Source organism: Typopeltis vanoorti, chromosome 21 (genome assembly GCF_054136105.1).
Source record: "Typopeltis vanoorti isolate ZY-2024b chromosome 21, IOZ_Tvanoo_1.0, whole genome shotgun sequence".
Classification (NCBI taxonomy): Eukaryota; Metazoa; Arthropoda; class Arachnida; order Uropygi; family Thelyphonidae; genus Typopeltis; species Typopeltis vanoorti.
Window position 1 is genome coordinate 27,648,763 of NC_143569.1, and position 19,345 is coordinate 27,668,107.

General features: G+C 33.6%; 1 protein-coding gene across 1 annotated transcript in view; it reads left to right on the forward strand.

The window, feature by feature from the left end:
* Positions 1 to 19,345, forward strand: part of LOC150094686 (cell adhesion molecule Dscam1-like) — a 314,713-nt gene that overhangs the window by 206,214 nt on the left and 89,154 nt on the right. Inside the window, exons 8-10 of the mRNA XM_090411113.1 lie at positions 10,266 to 10,427; positions 13,145 to 13,432; positions 13,628 to 13,747. Of these exons, the coding sequence (XP_090267239.1) occupies positions 10,266 to 10,427; positions 13,145 to 13,432; positions 13,628 to 13,747 (570 nt within the window). The remainder of the gene's footprint in view (positions 1 to 10,265; positions 10,428 to 13,144; positions 13,433 to 13,627; positions 13,748 to 19,345) is intronic.

The window sequence follows — 19,345 nt, forward strand, 5'->3', positions numbered from 1 at the left end:
CTTAGCTTAATATATTGCAATGAATTCTGAGATGGTTTACCCGACAAAAAACTTAGAGATTAAATGTGCTAATTAATGAAGAAAAGAGCATAAAAAGCTTCGAATTTTTATGCTCTTTTCTTTAATCTTTTTTTTTCTGCTTTCTTTGTCAAGGTTATTTAGTATAGTGTCATCTGCAAACCGCAAGTAATAGCAATTTCATTTTTTTTCCTCTATTGTTCTCCCCACGAGACATTCGAAAACACTTCTAATGTAATAGAAAACAATTTAGGTGAATAAGATCTCCTTGCGTTATATTTCTCTTAATACCAAATTCCTTTCCCTGATGTTCTAATTTTATAGTGGTTGTTGAGTTTTTTTTTATGTACAGTTTTAATGCATTCGTACTTTCTTGATGAGATGTTTCAGCCTGTTTATTATTTCTCAATACACATAAATGTTTATCATGTCTCGATTCATAAATATTTACATTTATTTTGAATGGTGTTATATAGTTATAAAGATAAATTTATGGTGTATTATACATTTCATGTTATTATTGCTTTACATTATTTCTAAACATTAAAAAAATAAAAATTGAAAACAATAATAAATGTTCATCATAATTTTATACTAGTTCTTGTAATTTTTTCTAGAAAATGTATACTAAGTTTAAATTTCAATTATCGTTTTTTTTTTTGTCTGTTTATAAATGTTATTTTTCATTAAGCCAGGTTTATTTTTCGTACTTGTGTGAAAGTAAATTGAACTTAACATTTTTTTCAAGGTATTCTGGGAGAGACAATCAGATAGCACATCACATATAATGAAAGCGTATAAAATTTAACGCATATGAACTGCACGTGATGTATTTAATTATCATCATTTTAGCGATTTAGGCCCAATGGCCTGTTCCGGTCTCATTCCATCTTTTCCTTGTTCTTCCCCGACTTCTACGTCCTCCAACCTGGATGGTATAGAAGTATCTTTTTTTGGGTGGTCTTGAACTGTCAGTTCTTTCAATATGTTCAGTCCACCTCTTTCGGTATTGTCTAATAATGCCTTTTTTTCCCAGAGAGAGTACAGCCTGCTGTCTTTCGTGGGTATTTCTCCAATTTCTGTTTTTTTCTCCTGCAGTTTTTATGGGCCACAATTCACTTCCGTACAGTAGAGGTCTTGCCAAAACTTTATAAACTATTATTCCTGTATGCTTTTGAACTTGATTAAGTTGGAATATTATTCATCACTCTATTATTATAAGCAAGAAAAATAAGTCTATCCTTCTTTTTCGTTATACTTTCCCCATGAAAGATACTAATTCTTTCTTTCTGAGAAACGTGTGCCATGTGAAATACTGTACTATACCATACTAAATTTTTCAATCACATATTCTTAAAGTTCTTAAAAGAACTAGGCGATGGACGGAGTCCTTGACTCTTTATCCCGTCACCTGAATGAAGAGAATCTGTGTGGATGGAGTGTTATTGAGCTAAAAGCTCTAGTCATGGCTGGGTAACGGCAATAGCAGAGCTTCAGTTAAAACTTCATTGGCTACAGCATTGCCATTCGTTAACCTGGAAGTCCTAAAAAGGACTTTTATTTTCTTATTTGAAATATTTTCTCAATCACATATCCTTATAAGGACTGGCTTAAAGGGGCGAAGCAAGAATGCTTTTCATCTTCCCCGTTATCTGTAGAGGACAGTGTAGGGATAAGGTGTTATTAAGCTATTAAAGCTCTGATCATGGCAGGAGAGTATCAGCAATAGCCGAGCCTCAGTTAGAACTTCATTGGCTACAGCATTGCCATCCATTACCCTCCAATGGTATTGGATTGAATGAATCAATCACCGCATCTCACGGTCGACTGATCACATAAATTTTCATTAATCCCAACCCAGCTCAATCACATATCATATAGAAAATCCATTATCTACTAATTATATATATTATCATTAAAGGTGTATTATTAGCAAGTTCTAATAATAATATATTACATTTTAAAATAACTTAATAATTTTTATAAATAATTAACTTTTAAATAAATACAATAAAATTGTAGTTTACTTATTACAAATTAGCATTTATTATGATCAATAAAGTACAAATGCTAAGGAAAATATATCACTAATATTTAGCAGAATATTATTGAAAACATATGCAGATTACTGACTGCTATAGCTGTCCATATGCAAGTTCTGATTATACATAATTTTGTGTTTTTACTATTACATAGTGAAATAATGCGTTGTGTCCATCTTTCTTCCCAGATGACCCATGAGGAATGATGATAAAGATATCCAAATCGCTATTGGGCATCTTACTAAGCCGTACACCTACGAACTAAATTTGTGTACCGGTTCCAATTCCTTCCTTATTGACGTAGTCCAGTGCATCCATTTATATTCTGTGCGGTGATCTATAGTTCTCCAGTTTCGGGAACTGAAAATCGTCAGTGTAACCTTACACTACGTTTCATCATTCTTAAACTGCTGTATTCTTATGATCTTTCATCGCCTTGCCAATATTCCGTAGATCGCGCCCCGTTTGACGACCGGAATCTTCTTATAGGCGAAAAGAGTATTGACGACAAAGAAAAGAAAGAATGAAAAAGAAATTCTTCCAAGAAATGGAGCCCCGAAATGTTTCCCTCACTTCATCGCGGTGTCAGAGTGAATAATGGCGTTTGGATTCATCAATGTGGATAATTCACACATCCACATCGGTCGCCTGGAATGATGGAAAATGATAAATCGCGTGCCACTTCCGAACAGATAAACGCTTCCGAACGCTCTTACGGATCTGTTAGGTCATTGCTGTGCACGTCCTATTGTCTGAAGAGTAAGAAAAGTAAAGGGACATCTTTGGATTTATTTGATCGGCTTCTGAGAGTTACACAGCTTAAAAGTACGTTTCAAGGCATTAAAGACATCTATTGTGATGGACGTCACAGTAATGCGTTCTGTCTCTCCCAAACTTAGGGACGAACGTACAGGGAGAAAATACAAGTTTAGATGAGACGCGTGAATAACTGACCTTTTATTTTTATTAAAAAAAAAAAAAAAAAGATATTTAGAATCCTCCATTCCATTCTCGTTATTTTTCTCAGCGGTTTATCTATTTTATTTTCAAGTCGGATTAGCGACGCGAACTTCCATTTTACGAGGTTCCAAGAGTGTAAACGGAAGTTGCATTAAAATGAGAGATTATTCAAATTGGTTAAGTCCATGAATAATTATCAGCGGATTTTATCTTTCTTGCGAGAGAGAATTTTTATTTTGTTCACCTGACCACGTTCCTTTAAGCAACATTTTTGAATTATGTATGAAACACCCTCTTAATACTTCTAATGATTCTAATCCCTTATTAATATTCACGAAATTATGAACCAAAATCTCATGCATAGAGGTCTTTTGTGTGTTACTCCCCTCAGAGTGTGTACATCATAATTCTCATTTTTCTTCTTGTGCACGGCTTAATCAACTTCTCAAACAACTTTATTAAACAACATAGCGAGCGATGCTGAATATCCATAATGCAAATTATATATCACATTATGCAAAACCGTAGAAGGTGTATTTAATGATTGGTATTGGTTCCTGCCAAGAAACATGAAACTAAAGCAGAAAAATTGTTTGCGTACTTCCTCTTAATGTATAAGATACGAATTCCGATAAATATATAAAGTTATTTTTATATTTACATTTATTAATAAGCTACCATGAGACCAAATTATGGTTCGTGGTGTGGTTGAATTAATAAGTTACACATTGACTTTCGTGATAAGGCATGGGTACTCAATATTTTCACTACCGCACGTTAACGAAATAAAGTATTTGCATTGTGTTTTTTAGTTATATTTTGTGCTCTGTAGAATGCAACAAGTGAAACTTTATTATGCAGAACAGGAATAAATATGCATGTTTAAATACATTTTTACGAACTGTGTTTCTCCTAATTTAGTTCTTAAAGAGGAAGACAAATATATTCTACTATAAGTACTGATTTCAATTGTTTGGCTTTTTACTATCTTTAGATAATTCATCTAGACGATATATCAAAATATATTTTACTGTTGATCTCAGAAGTTTGATGTATTTGTAGTAGTTTTAAATCGGTTGGTATGTCTCCTGGGGAGTATCAAGATCACGATGTGTTTTATGGTTAAAAAGATTTCTTTTGAAAGTAATCGGTGTTGTTCTCAACTAGCCACGTTGCAGGTGAGAATTCAAAAGTTTATAAGCTCGTTTATATACTCGTATTTCAGTCATTGGTTTGTATTGCCGTTATTTTCTGAAATTGAAATAACATGAATGAGGGAAAACATATCAAGGCGGATTTGTAATGATATTTAACCAAAGAGGTTGTTCTAGTCAAAAAGGTTGAAAAGTATAAGAACTATGCTATCAATGATCTATTAGCCTATAACCTCTATTGTTGTGATAACTGTTTTGTAGAATGGTAACACATCTGTGGTAACATTAATATAGCAATAATTAACTTCGTCGATTGTTATAAATGTTAATATCCAAAAATCCTAAAAAGGACTGGTTAGATAAGCGAAGCAAAAATGCTTTTCAAATTCCCCGTTATCTGTAGAGGACAATGCAAGGGTAGGGTGTTATTGAGCTATAAAATGCTCTGATCATGGCAGTAGGGTAACAGCAATAGCCGAGCCTCAGAACTTAATTGGCTACAGCATTGCCATCCATTATCCTCCCTGGGTACCCATTTTAGTCGCCTCGTACGACATCCAGCAGCTACATTGGGAATGATATTAAAGTAAAGCCAACTCTAAAAATTAGGACGATGCCTAGACCATCATATAGTGGCCGAAACATCGTCCAAATCAGCGTTGGCTCCACTCAGTGACGGGCTCCCCCACCACCGAGCAGAACCACTCATATTCCGAAGAAAAGCATTCACCGACAAAGCCCATCAGCGGGCTGTGCCGGAGAACACTTTCCCCGGAGACTCAAATTGCTCCCTTAAGGCAAAAACCTTAAGAGAGCGTACTCATTACTCTCGAATCTCTGCGCCCCAGGGGGTCACAGCAACAGCCAAGCCTCAGTTAAACTTCATTGGTACAGCATTGCCATCCATTACCCTCCAAGGGTATTAATCACCGCATTTCATGGTCGATGAATATTCTTTGTCCTTATAAGGACTGGCTTAAAGGGGCGAAGCAAGAATGCTTTCATCTTCCCCGTTATCTGTAGAGGACTGTAGGGATAAGGTGTTATTGAGCAATTAAAGCTCTGATCATGACAGGAGGGTAATAGCAATAGCCGAGCCTCAGTTAGAACTTCATTGGCTACAGCATTGCCATCCCTTACCCTCCAAGGGTATTGGATTGAATGAATCAATCACCGCATCTCACGGTCGATTGATCACTGATTATTCTTTGTTCTTATAAGAACTGGGCGATGGACTGAGTCCTTGACTCTTTATCCCGTCATCTGAATGAAGTAAATCTGTGTGGATGGAGTGTTATTGAGCTAAAAAGCTCTAGTCATGGCTGGGTAACGGCAATAGCCGAGCCTCAATTAAAACTTCATTGGCTACAGCATTGCCATTTGTTACCCTGGAAGTCCTAAAAAGGACTTTCACTTCTTCTCCCATTTTCCACCGCCACTCTGAATATTCTTTGTCCTTATAGTCCTTATAATAAGGACTGGCTTAAAGAGGCGAAGCAAGAATGCTTTTCATCTTCCCCGTTATCTGTAGAGGACAGTGTAGGGATAAGGTGTTATTGAGCTAATAAAGCTCTGATCATGGCAGGAGGGTAACGGCAATAGCCGAGCCTCAGTTAGAACTTCATTGGCTACAGCATTGCCATCCATTACCCTCCAAGGGTATTGGATGACTATCATCTTGACTGAACATATTGACTGAATATTCTTTGTCAGTAACCCCCCATTAGTATAGATGGAATATTGTATATATTATTTGGTGTATGAAATTTAATGAAAGAATCTAAAAATTACTTTAGAAAAATATAAAAAAATTAATGTATTATAAAGATTTATATGAATGTCACTATATTTATTAAGCAAAAGAAACAATTTATATTATACTGAACATCAACGATATTCTCTTATAGTAACAAGTCGTAACATTAATTCAAAACCATTGAAGTTTTTGTTCTCCCCGACTATGACGTAAAACCATCAAAATTCATTTAATCCTTATTGTTTTTCTTATCGAACCTAGTTTTTGGCTTATGTGAGATCTATATATATATATCCAGTTAATTCCTTGCTGGAATTAAGATAATCGATATTGCATTCGTTTTGCTAAAAGCAATTTAGGAATAATAAAGTGTGTTATTAAAAAAGGAATGGCCATAAAATAATGAATATTTATCCCATATTGAATTAAATACATGGAAAACATATTCGTTTCTGTACTCGGATGAGAAAAAGTCCCAATGATTATTCCTCGGCGAATAATACCATTACATTTTCCCATTCTGTATAGTCAGATAGGACAGTAATTGTTTTCTCTAGAGCCCTGCTAATACACGGTTTCATTGTGATTAAGTCGCATATTAAATATTGAGCAAGCAAGAGGAAATTGATTAAAATTATCAAATTTAATATCTTCTAGTTTATTACGAAATGTCTCAGTAAAAACTTAAATATTAATAACAAACAAACTTGTATCTTACCTAGGAATTAAATGCAGTTTGCCGTATGTATTACATCTATCTCATTAACAATCCGCAGACGCTGTAAAAGAATAATCTAAAAAAATAAAAAAAAAATAAAAATGCACCTTCATACGAAGGGTTTTCGGTTGGTATCCAAGGAGATAAATCAATAAATGCTTGGAATGAATTACTTGATCTTTGATTAAAGAAATATGCAAATGCAAAAGTTATACGGAGAATTAAAAATGATTTTTCCTTTTTTTTCTTCTCTCTCCTTTCTCCTTTATTCTCTTGGTCTTCTCCATCCCATCTTTCTCCCACGCACAAACAACTTTATATCAGTCTTTTTTTTTCTCTTTATCTGGTACTTGGACATTAAAATGTTTAGTTATCTCCTGTTGGGAATTGAAAGTAGCAAAACAAAACATAGCTGCATGCACAGTTAATCCGTATCGTGAATTACATACACACGCGGTTAATTAATTAGATCGAACAAAAAGTAATTATAATAATAAAAGAAATGTATTGATTAACTAGCTACTAACTTGATGTAATTGTCAAAATATAAAAGAATAAACGCGTTACAAATGCAACTGTGAATTCTCTCAATGTAGAAAGGAAAAACGTAAAGGGGAATGACTGTATGTATGTATGAAAAAAAAAAAAACATCGGGGTACAAATATCAAAATAAAATGACGTTACAAGGAAGTGTTTGCTTTAAACCCACTTTGAATCATTGATGGAACTAGCAGCTGTTTTTCCCTACTTTCTCACCTGCATTCAGGAAATCTATTTTTCTTTACAGTTTGTATATGTATATTTTTTTATTCTTGCGTTTTCTCGTATTTGGGATCATCTCTTAGTCTCTTTCACTGCATGCTTGCAGTTTTCCTATTATTTGGAAATGCGATAAATAAGTCAAAATAATAAATGTTTGGCGAAACTACATTTATGCAGATTTATGCTAGCGGAAATGGTTGCATGATGATGTACAACAATCAACAGAAAACGTGATAGCTGAAGCGCGAGCACATCTACATTTCCCTAGCAGGGAATGTGTTTGTACGTCTGAATAAAATTAAATAGAAATTCAATGAATCTATAGCTAGCTTTAATTAAAAAAAATAATCGAAGTAACAAAACTAAGTTCCTTTCTCATTCTTATTATACACTAAATTCTATAATTATAACGACATAATCATACCCCCCCCCCAATTTCTAGTCAAGAGACAAAGATATTTTAAGTTGTTTAATATTTACAGCAGATCATTTAAAGTCTCTTTAGCGCTATCTTGCATTTTAGTTTGTACCTGCTAATTTTCTACTTTCGTATTCGCAAAATATACAGCGCTGCAGTCTACTTCACAAATGCTTTGGTTCTGAGGAAAGGCAATATTTTGCTAAACAATACGAAGTGAAGATTAACTTTAAGCAATCAAAAGCATTCATGGTCTGCTGACGAATCAACTACTTTGAATTAACCTGCCAAAACATAATCAGCTCTGGTTCGTCGCAAGGATGTTGTGTGTCCTGAAGAAAAGAATAAAGCAAAATATGAATCGCTAGCGATTTGTTTCGTTACATGCAAAACAAATAAGCATAAAGTTACATAATCCGCAAGACACCTGAGGCAATTGATCCTTCGCGACAGTACTGATCAAGTGATATACTAAGTGAAATATACACGTATTAATATTAATCAGGTATTACTGTTCTTAAATTGCATTCCATTCTTATAATTACTTTTAGTTTTAAATTAAGCAGTGAGGAACAACGTATTAATAAACAGTCATCGAGTATTCAAGAATTAACAGCTGTATTAGTTATTGTCTAACCATCTATAATGCTTAAACTTGTGTGAGAGAGAGGTAACTAAAGTTTCATTTGTTCGGACATGTTAATATAACAATACCTCTTCATGTTTCTATAGCAACAGAATGCATTATGGATAGTTAAATGATGTTCCGGACATACGATATTTCAGCACGCGATGCACATTGTTCAATTTGGGTGGGTGTGTTTGTTAACATTGAATATATCTCGTATATATTGCAATGGACAGTCTCAGTTAATACTTCTGTCGTAACCATCGCTAATCCACTGGAGGAATGTTACACATCCAGCTAACTGTGTTTAATTTCTAAGACCAATGTAATGAACGTGAAATGTGAAAAAAAGTCCGTTAAGTTGAGCTCTTTGATCTGATTGTAGAACACCTATACATAAAATATTCTGGTGATTACCAATCCCCCCCCCCCCCACCCACCAACAAAAATATTACCACAGCGTTAAATTGCATCTTTTTAAAGACTTATTTATTTGGAAGGCTAAGTGCCTGAAGTAACTTCTGTATTATGTCTTTGCGGTGTGCATGAAGGCCGACGTGTTTACCCATATTATTCGCAGTATCTCGATTTTTATGCTTCTACCATTACAATATTGACTTTTACATATTTATAAGCATGCTTGAATGTGAAAGGCAATAATTTTTGGTAGATGTGCGTCTGGGAAGCAAGTCTAAATTATAAAAGAAGTTGCGGAGTATGTCGAAATTCACCTGCATGTCCTATCTACTGTGAGTGCGTTAACAATGTATAGATTTATCAACAAAGTTTTCATCTTATACCGTTATTAAATTAGCAGGGATATTAACATTGGTGACTTTATCGGTATAGAGGCTAAGTTGTCAACAAAATTGTGATTAGTAACTTTCTAAGTTGCATCTCAATACATTTCTAGATTAATCCACCTCTTCGAGAAGATGACATCTGCTTTATTTCGTTCAGTTATATTTTTTTCATGAATTGGTTATGAGACAAACTCCGGCGCGCGTGCGTAGTCCTTTGATCTATTTTTACTAGGGTTCCTAATATCTTTTATCATGGTGTATGCAAGTCGAATGTTTTTTTAACAACTTCTGTTTACACACACTCACATCAAACCACCTCACATGGAGATGTATCACTAATATTATAAAGAGTAATATATATTTATTTATTAAAGTGTGCACACACACACACACACACACACACACACACACACACACACACACACACACACACACACACAAAGAATAAATTATTATTTCAAGTACGAATCGTTTTTGTGACTAAAAATGTACATGTCCTTTTGTTATAAATGTTGTTGATATATTAATACTATTATTTAAAATAAATGGAATTGCAAAAACGCAACAAAAAAGATGTTTTTTTTGTGTAAAACAATTAATTTTAATTACTAAGATTTATAGAAAATGTATGTTTGCTTAATAATGAGACATTCGAAACAAGCAGAAGGAAAAAACTTATATTTAGTTTAATTATGAAACGCAAGTTGCGTGCAAACTTAATTTTGCATTGTTGCCTTGTAAAATAGTTTTCATTTCGCGTGCGTTTCCATGGTTTCCTGGAATTTGTAAAAAAAAAAAAAAATTGACAGTTGTTTCTTTTTACTTTGATGGTCGTTGTATTCGGGTAGGACGAAGATATTTTATTAACTTGGAAGGTGTTTTGTACACGCTTTCCTGAAGACGTTTACAGAACGCTAACGAAAAATCGAGTTATCCCTACTGTTTTCATTAAAATATTTGCCTTTTTATGTATTTCCTTTTTATTTTCATTTTTTTTTTCCAAAGAGGGGCGTGAGCTGCCATTTAATGAAAGACAACAAGTGTTTCCAAATGGAACTATTGTAATCACCGACGTTACCAGGGAAACAGAAGAAGGTACTTACGTGTGCATCGCTTCCAACAAACAAAAGGAAACTGCCAGACGCGAAGTAAACGTCAAGGTAACAAGTAAGTTGCGATAGTTTTTTTGCTTGCGTGTTTAATTTGTGAACTTTAAAGCGAAAAAAAAAAAGTTATTCTTAACTAGTATATTTTTCTCTTTAAATGTACTGACAGTCAGTCCAGCAGATGGCGCTGCTCCCACACGTTATCTGATTACCCAAATTTGCAAGCATCATTTTGCGGTTTTCGCACCGCTTGGACATGTTATCGCGATGGCTGCAGTTGTCATGGTAACCGGCAGATGGATGATTGACGGGCCATTAACAGTCGATATCAAACTTCACTCGCCGGCCTCACCGGACGATTGATCACGCTTCTTCCAGAGTACTTCTGGAGTATACATGCGGGAGGGACATTCTGTAGTGGCAATCACACGCGCAAAACGTGAGATTCTAGATTTTTACATTATCTCAGGTGTGCCATTTTGTGCAGCATGCAATCAGACTTTGTGTGTATGGGATGAGCACGTTGTTCACCGAATTTTTTTTTTTTTTTCCCCATTTGGTGTGTCTCATTGGCTGTGAAGATAAGCAGTCGGCACCGTTCATAAAAGAACAAAGAACAGAAGAATTCGCTTTTCAATTCAATTAATAACCTAAAGGTATGAATTATTGTTGGAATAAAAGCCATTGTTAAAAGATAACTGCATATCCGTTTGTCTATCTTCATTTAATCAACGCACTTTTTTTCTTGAATTGTTTGGCTTCAGTTGATTGTCGTAATACAGATAACTGTTGCAATGATGCACAACTATTAGAAATATCTATTCAGCATAGATAGAATAACACAAAAGGAGAACTATTCCAAGAATAACAGATGAACCCCTGCACAAAACTATAATTATAATTATTGTTAGTATTTTTTGAAAGCACGATTTGGTACACTAATTCGTTTTGGTGGTTTATGATTGATATTTCCTACATATCTTGAACGGGGAAATAAAATCCGAAGCATCCCTTAGTGATGTATACATACATAAACAAATACAGGCATACATAAACCGTGACTAAAGTATTCGTGAGTTTGCAAGGTGTCACCGTTATCATTACTAAGTATGTAAGCTGGGATAACATTCAAGATTAACGCTAAAGAAATATTTCTGACGCCGTCTTCACAATTGGAACCGCTAGTATTTGTCATGAATTTCTACACTTGATATTATTCAGTGATGGCATTCTTGAAAAGACGAATTCGATGTGAAGCATAAGCCAATTTAAGGATTCTTCTGCTAGAACAGATGACGAACAGCAGCCATCTCCTTGACGTTTATTATACACCAGATACACCTTTTATCTCTCCCTTTTTCACACACTCTTCGACGGTGACAAAATCCCTGCCCAATATTTTGTGAACGTTCAATTAACTACCGTATATAACTATATTCGTTCAATTCAATGCATTTGACCATCCATCCAATCCTAATCCCAATCTCCTATATCACGTGTAGAAGGTGATAGGAGATTAGGATTATTAAAGTGCTGATTATACAAAATATTTCGGTATAAATCATTTACTGGTTGAACTAGGAGACGATTAATTCTTCTGTAATCTAAGAGAGGATTTATTTTCTATGTTATAATACAGTCAAGGGGAAACTCAAAACATCTATGAAGACATCTATTTTCCTATACTGAAGAAATTAGCGCTAATACGTTTTGTGAAGAAGCCATAAAAATGCTCTGCAGTGAGCTTCCTTCTCACACTACAATTTCTATCAGGATACACTCTGTTAGCCATGTTAGTTTTTCTTGCAATCCTTGAAGTTATAAGACATATTAAATAACTTCAAAAACTTAAGTTCTCGATATTAAAAGCCGTAATTTCAGACCATGTGTGTAGTAAAAATGTGATATTAATTCTAGGGGGAAGACTAAAACGATATTATGCTCACAACTCAAAATAATAGGAAATCCTGCACTATTTTTATCTTTGTATGATTTCTATCGGTTATATAGATTTTTAGGTAAAAATTACCCTATTTTTAAATTTTTGTTAATTATTTTTCTATAAATTATATTTAAACGCTTTGATCAGTGTTTGGCTTTCCAAGTTATTATGAAAATCACCCAGAAAAAGAATTCAAAATGTTTTTCTGAACCCTTGGTTCCACTAATAACCAAATCTATTTATAACACAACGTAACTGATATCGATTGTTATTGTCGATTGAATTGATAAAATCTGCTCATAGTTTCAATCAACAAGCGCTTCCAATGTCACAACAACTGACTCTGGAGCCATTTTTTGTTTAAAGTTATAAATGTACTTATAAAATCGATCTTCCAGCATGTCAGAATGAAATCGCAATATTTATATTTTTCTTAAATAAATTCTTTTACTTTTTTTTTTTTCAAATCTGAATACCAAATTTCATCAACATTCGTAAAAATAAATTCTGCTGTACGAATAATCGTAAACCTTACTATCGGGATGCGCACCTAAAATATCTGTCACTTTCTGGAATTTACATAAAACTGCATTTGAGTAAAGTCTGATATTGAATTCTAACAATAGCTACAGAAAAGCGGAATAAAAGATCAACAAAAACAAGCTGAGGCAAGAAAGTACGTGTAGGACTTTCTGACAGCTTCAATTGCTTGCATGTGTATTTGCGGGCGTACGCTGGCAATATAATCCTCACGTTTTGTTTTGTGTTCTATTGTTTGTTTGTAGACATTCTATTTTTTTCCCCTCTCTCTTAAATCTAATTCTTACTGGTTTCAGAGAAGCCCGTCATCAACCCGTTCTTTTTTCCTCCTCAACTGGCTGAAGGGATGCGAGTGATCGCCACGTGCAGCGTTCTTATGGGAGATCCTCCTATAACAATTCGATGGTGGAAGGACGGTATGCCCCTAAGCAAAGAGATGCTACAAATTGACGAGTCTTCACTTGGAGATATTGGCTCCTCGCTTATATTTAACAGTGTGGGAAGAAAACACAATGGGAACTACACCTGTCTGGCTGAGAATGCCGCAGGCTTCACCAACTTTACCGCTACGATGCTAGTGAATGGTAAGTGAAATAGAGTTCCAGGATGAGAGTAGTTGAAGATGAAATAACAATCATAGATCGCGTACATAAACCTTACACCACGTAATTTATCTGCGAAGAATATTTGTGTGTGTGGATTTCTGAATAATATTTCAAACATTTGAATAATTTAATACATTTCAGCAAAGTGTTTTGTTTTCTCTGGCAATATTTTAGTGCCTCCCAGATGGAAATTAGAGCCGGTGGATATTGCAGTTGTTGTTGGCGAGTCTGTGACCTTCGATTGTCAAGCTGACGGATATCCTCATCCTTTGATACGATGGAAGAAGGCGACAGGCAAGTTTTACATTTTTTATTTTTATTTTGGCAGTTTTAGATCAATAAGTACATGTGAATATTGTAGTTTTCATCTCTCTTCAGAAAATACAAGCATTTCAACCTCTTCAGACTTTCTCGATAAATTCACTCAGTTCCCTTGTTACAAAGAGGTAAGAGATGAACAGCATTAATTAAATGAGTATATTTAGACAAACTCTGAATAACGTTCTTTTGGATTCCCAGAATTAAAAGGATAATGTAAGATTTCTAGAATTATTGCACACAACTGTAATTAAATACTTGGGCATCTTCTCTAAGTGTACATGTATTAAGAAGTAGTAAAGCGAGTGATATTCTGTTAAGTGAATTTGGGATTTTTAATAAATGACAACGCTATCCAAGGGAAATATACGAATTGGTTGAATTTTTAATACACTTAGCTTGATGCGAACGAAAATATCCACTGTATAGTATATTAAATGACTTGTCTGTGATTACGAACATGGCCTAAAAATAGTTCGGTGCGTAAATTTTATACCCTGGAACATTAATATGTGGATTGTTAACTTGACCTGAACATGTACATAAAATAGATTTTAATACAACATTTATAGAGACATTAATGTTCAAAACCTATATTACAATAGGAGCTGTGATATACAAGTGGAGTAAGGATTAGATTACAAAGAGATCTTTTAAATATAGCTGAAAAAATTGTTTTGATTGTGCACAGAAACAAAGTAATTTGATTGTTACTGTAAACTCCCTCGATATTCTAAACCATCTTAATTTATTATTTTTCATATAAAATTAATGTGGTGTGTTGTTAAATTTTAAATTTCTATTTTTCATATAAAATTAATATTCTAAACCATCTTAATTTCTATTTTTCATATAAAATTAATGTGGTGTGTTGTTAAATTTTAAATGTCTATTTTTCATATAAAATTAATATTCTAAACCATCTTAATTTCTATTTTTCATATAAAATTAATGTGGTGTGTTGTTAAATTTTAAATGTCTATTTTTCATATAAAATTAATATTCTAAACCATCTTAATTTCTATTTTTCATATAAAAGTAATGTGGTGTGTTGTTAAATTTTTAATCACGTGTTATACAGTAATATTATGTTACTGTAAACTCTCTGAAAATTCTAAACCATCTTAATTTCTATTTTTTATATATAAAAATTAATATGGTGTATTGTTAAATTTTAAGAAATCTTTCTAGATCCAGTAATTTTAGAGATATTTTTTATTTTATTCTGTAGTATATTAAAATACATTAATTAATCTGCCTGTTTTATATATATTTCATGTCAAAATTGAAATAACAAGCATAAAAAACATGTGTCATCATAACATTCAATTTAGACTAGGTCTGAACGTAATGGTGTTTGATTGACATGAACACTTAACCTTCAAACATACTTTCTCGACCAGCTAAGAATTGTGTTTAATTTCATTCTTTCTTACTTTAAGAGTATAAGTAAAAGACTAAGTATATAAAACAAAACTAAATATTAAAAAAAGCAATTTTAATATAAATTTTATTTTCAAAATAAGTAGCATTGCATTTCATACTTCCAGGAGTATCAAAATACTTCTGGGAGTAAAAGTATATCATCAGTTCTATTAAAAACAATCTTTGAAAAACGTTTCAAATAATGTTAGGAATATTTTTATCTTTTTAAAAGGAAAGCTTAATTTCAGATGTAACCGCAGGCAAACGAACATTAAATCACCTTCACACACACACCAGTGTGTCAATTTCAATTAAATGAAACTCACAGGCCATTATAAAAAGTTGCTTTCGTAATCGTGCACTTGTGTCACATGATTACAACAATTAAACCTAGAAATGAGAAGTCTCAAAACCTTTAACACCAGAGTGTTCTCTCTCTCTCTCTCTCTCTCTGTGTGTGTGTGTGTGTGTGTGTGTGTGTGTGTGTGTGTGTGTGTGTGTGTGTGTGTGTGTGTGTGTGTGTGTGTCATTTCAGTGAGGACGCACCCGTTAATGTAGCTATAGAAAGTATATAATGCAGAAGTAGAGCGCCAGCCCGAGTATGAATGTGTAGTACTTTTTTAAAATAATTTTTACACGATTTCTTTGTTCTATCCTTTGAGAGATGCCCTTATTCCCGCATTCTTATTATAACTATTATTAATGCTACGTTCCATGGTTGGTAATGTTAGAGTTAATTACACAGAAAGAGCGTGCAATGATGAAAGGCTCGTATCCTTTTCCCTTCGTGTCGCTATAATCAGACTCCCTCCCTTGTATTCTGCCAGATCATGAGGTAGAAAGATTATTTGAGAGACGACCAGCAATTTACTGATGAGATACCATCTGGTTCAGTTCCGTGTGCTATCTATAGGCCGGTCAACACAACCGCTATACTGCTCGAATATAGAAGGGCCTGCCTCCTAATTGTGCTGTGTTGCCACTGAAAGGTATAATCGTACTACTGTATGAAAGAGGGATTCAAATAAACCGGATATCCTGCTTTGTCCATAAACAATGGTGTTACAACGTGCGATTAAATTATGTACGGAATTATATCGATTATATATGTTAATAAAATCGGAATGGTAATATAAAAATGTTTTCTTGATCAGTCATGAACCTAGAACCGTTCTGATTGTTATTTATACAATGGTTGAATTTTTTTTTCATCGATAGTATCGCTGTTTTATTCAGGACCATTATGATGTGTATGATAAATTTATGGCATTCAAAGAATCGAGAAGTGGGTACTACCTTTGTAAAAACAGACCCCTGTTTCAAAAGTTATAGCATGTTAATAATACGAAGTTTCGTTTTCTTACGATATATTGTTTATTTTGATAACTTTGCCCAATAAGCGGCCCAATTGAATCGAATGCAAATTTTAATGGGAACTCCAATAGTAAACTTCATCCACACAGATGGAGTTATTGCAATATGTAATGTTGATTTGTTTTTGCCATTTTTCCTCCAGAAAATGGTCTGATTGAAACAAAAAATGAAGACTATAGACACATTTTTTGTGGAGAAAATAACTACCATATTTTTTCACTCTCGAAATAATTTACGTGCTGACAAAACGAATTTAACAAGCACTTCACTGTTTTGTGAAACTCACTATAAAAGTATTAAATAAAATAACGAATGGAGAACTCAATATAAAATGTATTTTATATTGAGTTCACTCGGTGATAAATCGATGAAGTAGTTAGGCAGAGTTTTTTCTTCTTCTTTTTTTATGAAACATACCTTTCTTTTGTTTGTTTTAATATTTTCGCAGTCGAAAAAAAAAACACGCGAATGCTTTTTATTAATACGTTTTGTTTCTGCATATTCTACTATGTCACAAATCTTTCTGTGAATTGTATTGTTTCACAAAGAATGGCAGAAACTTTTTTTTTTGCCAGAGGATTCGTCACAGACCTCATTTCCAGCGGCAATTGAAGGTTTTCAACTGTATAAAGCTTATTGGCTTTCATCGCTTCGTTTGATAAAGCTACACAAATAACATAATAAAGTTTGGGGTTAAGTCTCCTGGAGGGTAACAAGAAGTAATCAGATATCCGGAAACTATAGTTGTACTTCCTAAGGAAAGCTTTTTTTTTAACTTATGCGATTCATGTTCCTCTTAAAAATTTGAAACTTCTTAGTTGAAGTTGATTCAGTGGTGTTTCGTTTGTATTTACGATATCGTTCTTCGTGCGGATAAATCTGAGTATTCTGTTCTGCCTTTTTTAAAAAAAATCCTCTCCACTGGTACAGAATCACCAAGTTAACAAAAATAACCCAGTCAGGGCGACGAAATTTATCACAAAATTTAAGCCGAAGAAGATAACTGAACACTAACCAAATTCGAGTATCAAGCAAACTACGAATACAAATGACGGGCCATTATTATACAATTATAACATTGATTTCATAACCATAGTTAAAATTCGAAGAAAAAATGATACTATAAGGGGCGGAACGTTTTCAATAATTCTGTTTGGCACATTCTTCTTCCTGTCGCTAATATTACAGCTTCATTGAACTTATATGCATATCACTAATACCAATTTGATTGGGAAATCTGCTTATTAAAAAAAAAGTAATGTAATTGATTAAAATGAAAGTAATAAAAGAAAAGTAATTGATTAAAATGAATTTATCATGGCGTCTAGAAGATTATATACTATTTAATATGCTTCACAAATGTTAATTACAATTCAAAGGGGATCATTCAATATATATATATATATATATATATATATACTTTTTTTTTTTAATTATTACAACCGATTATTCAAACAGTCCAAATGATTATTTTATTAATTATAATAAAATTTAGACTTTTTTTTAAAAAAAATTTGATATTTCTTATAAAAAATCCGTTAACGCTGTTTATTTCCTATACGGAGTCAGCCATTTTAGTACAAACAACTCAATGTGAAACGTAGGCATCCAATCTCCATCATTATCCTATCGCTGATAGCTGACTTAAGGCTATCAATGATTTTACTATATATCCGGGGAGGAGAGTACGGCAGAAAATTGCCGCCATCTTGTTGTTTCTAACATTGCGTATTATTATCTTAATTATTGCGAGCTCTGCTGTAGATTTTCTTCAGATAGGAGATTAAAATCGGAGTTTCGGGGAAAAGAAGGAAAAAAAATACTTGACATTCCAGCAATCGACGGAAAGCTTAGAAAAAGTTTATTGGTCCGTTTACGGATGCTAAGCGAAAACAAGTAGAAATCCCAGTATTAGACCGACATGATGTATAGGTGAAGACGGCGTTCACTTTCAACTAACACGCGGAGCAGAGAACAACCACTTCGGAGACAATAAGAATTCGTGTTTAGTAATGAAAGAAAAAGAATTTTTACTGAACGAATGACTTGGTAATTTGGATCTACAAATCTTGCTAGTCTGTTATCGTAGAATAGGAAATTCGAACAAGTCTGCGAACGCTACGAGCAATATAGCGTTGTCCTAATAACTTACTGATGTAGAATTCTAGTTGGGGTGCGGGTTTTTTTTTTTTTTTTTTTCCTTTTGGTATGGAATTGGGTCCACTGGTTTTCACGATACTGTCATTAATGGAGAGGAGTACCTGCACATTCTTGATTACGATGCTCCTCCAGCGCTTAAGAATTATTACAATTCGAAAGGTCATGACTTCCAGCAACACAATGAGCACAAATATTCCCAACTTTGTACGCGCCACAAAGTTGGAAATATTTGTGATCATATCCTATCAAGATTTCGTTTTCTTAGTTTGCAGTACACCAGAATAAACTAGGACTATGTGGCTAAAACATTATTTATGCGAATTAGCTTTAAGGATCAATTTGAATCAGACCATTTATAAGTACACAAAACGCAAATTGTGTCGAAATTATATATTGAGATAATCTGGTCCGGACAGACTAATGCGTTTAATCAGATCTTAAAGGTGCTAATTATGCCACCTCATGAGAACAGATGACTTGAATTCAGCTTCAAAAACCATTATAAAGTTGATCACATCGTTGACGAGATTCGAACCGGATCTTGGCACCCCTAAGTCTTTATCAGTGATAGGATATTTTATTGGGTTTCAATTACAGTGCAACCAATCAATGAAG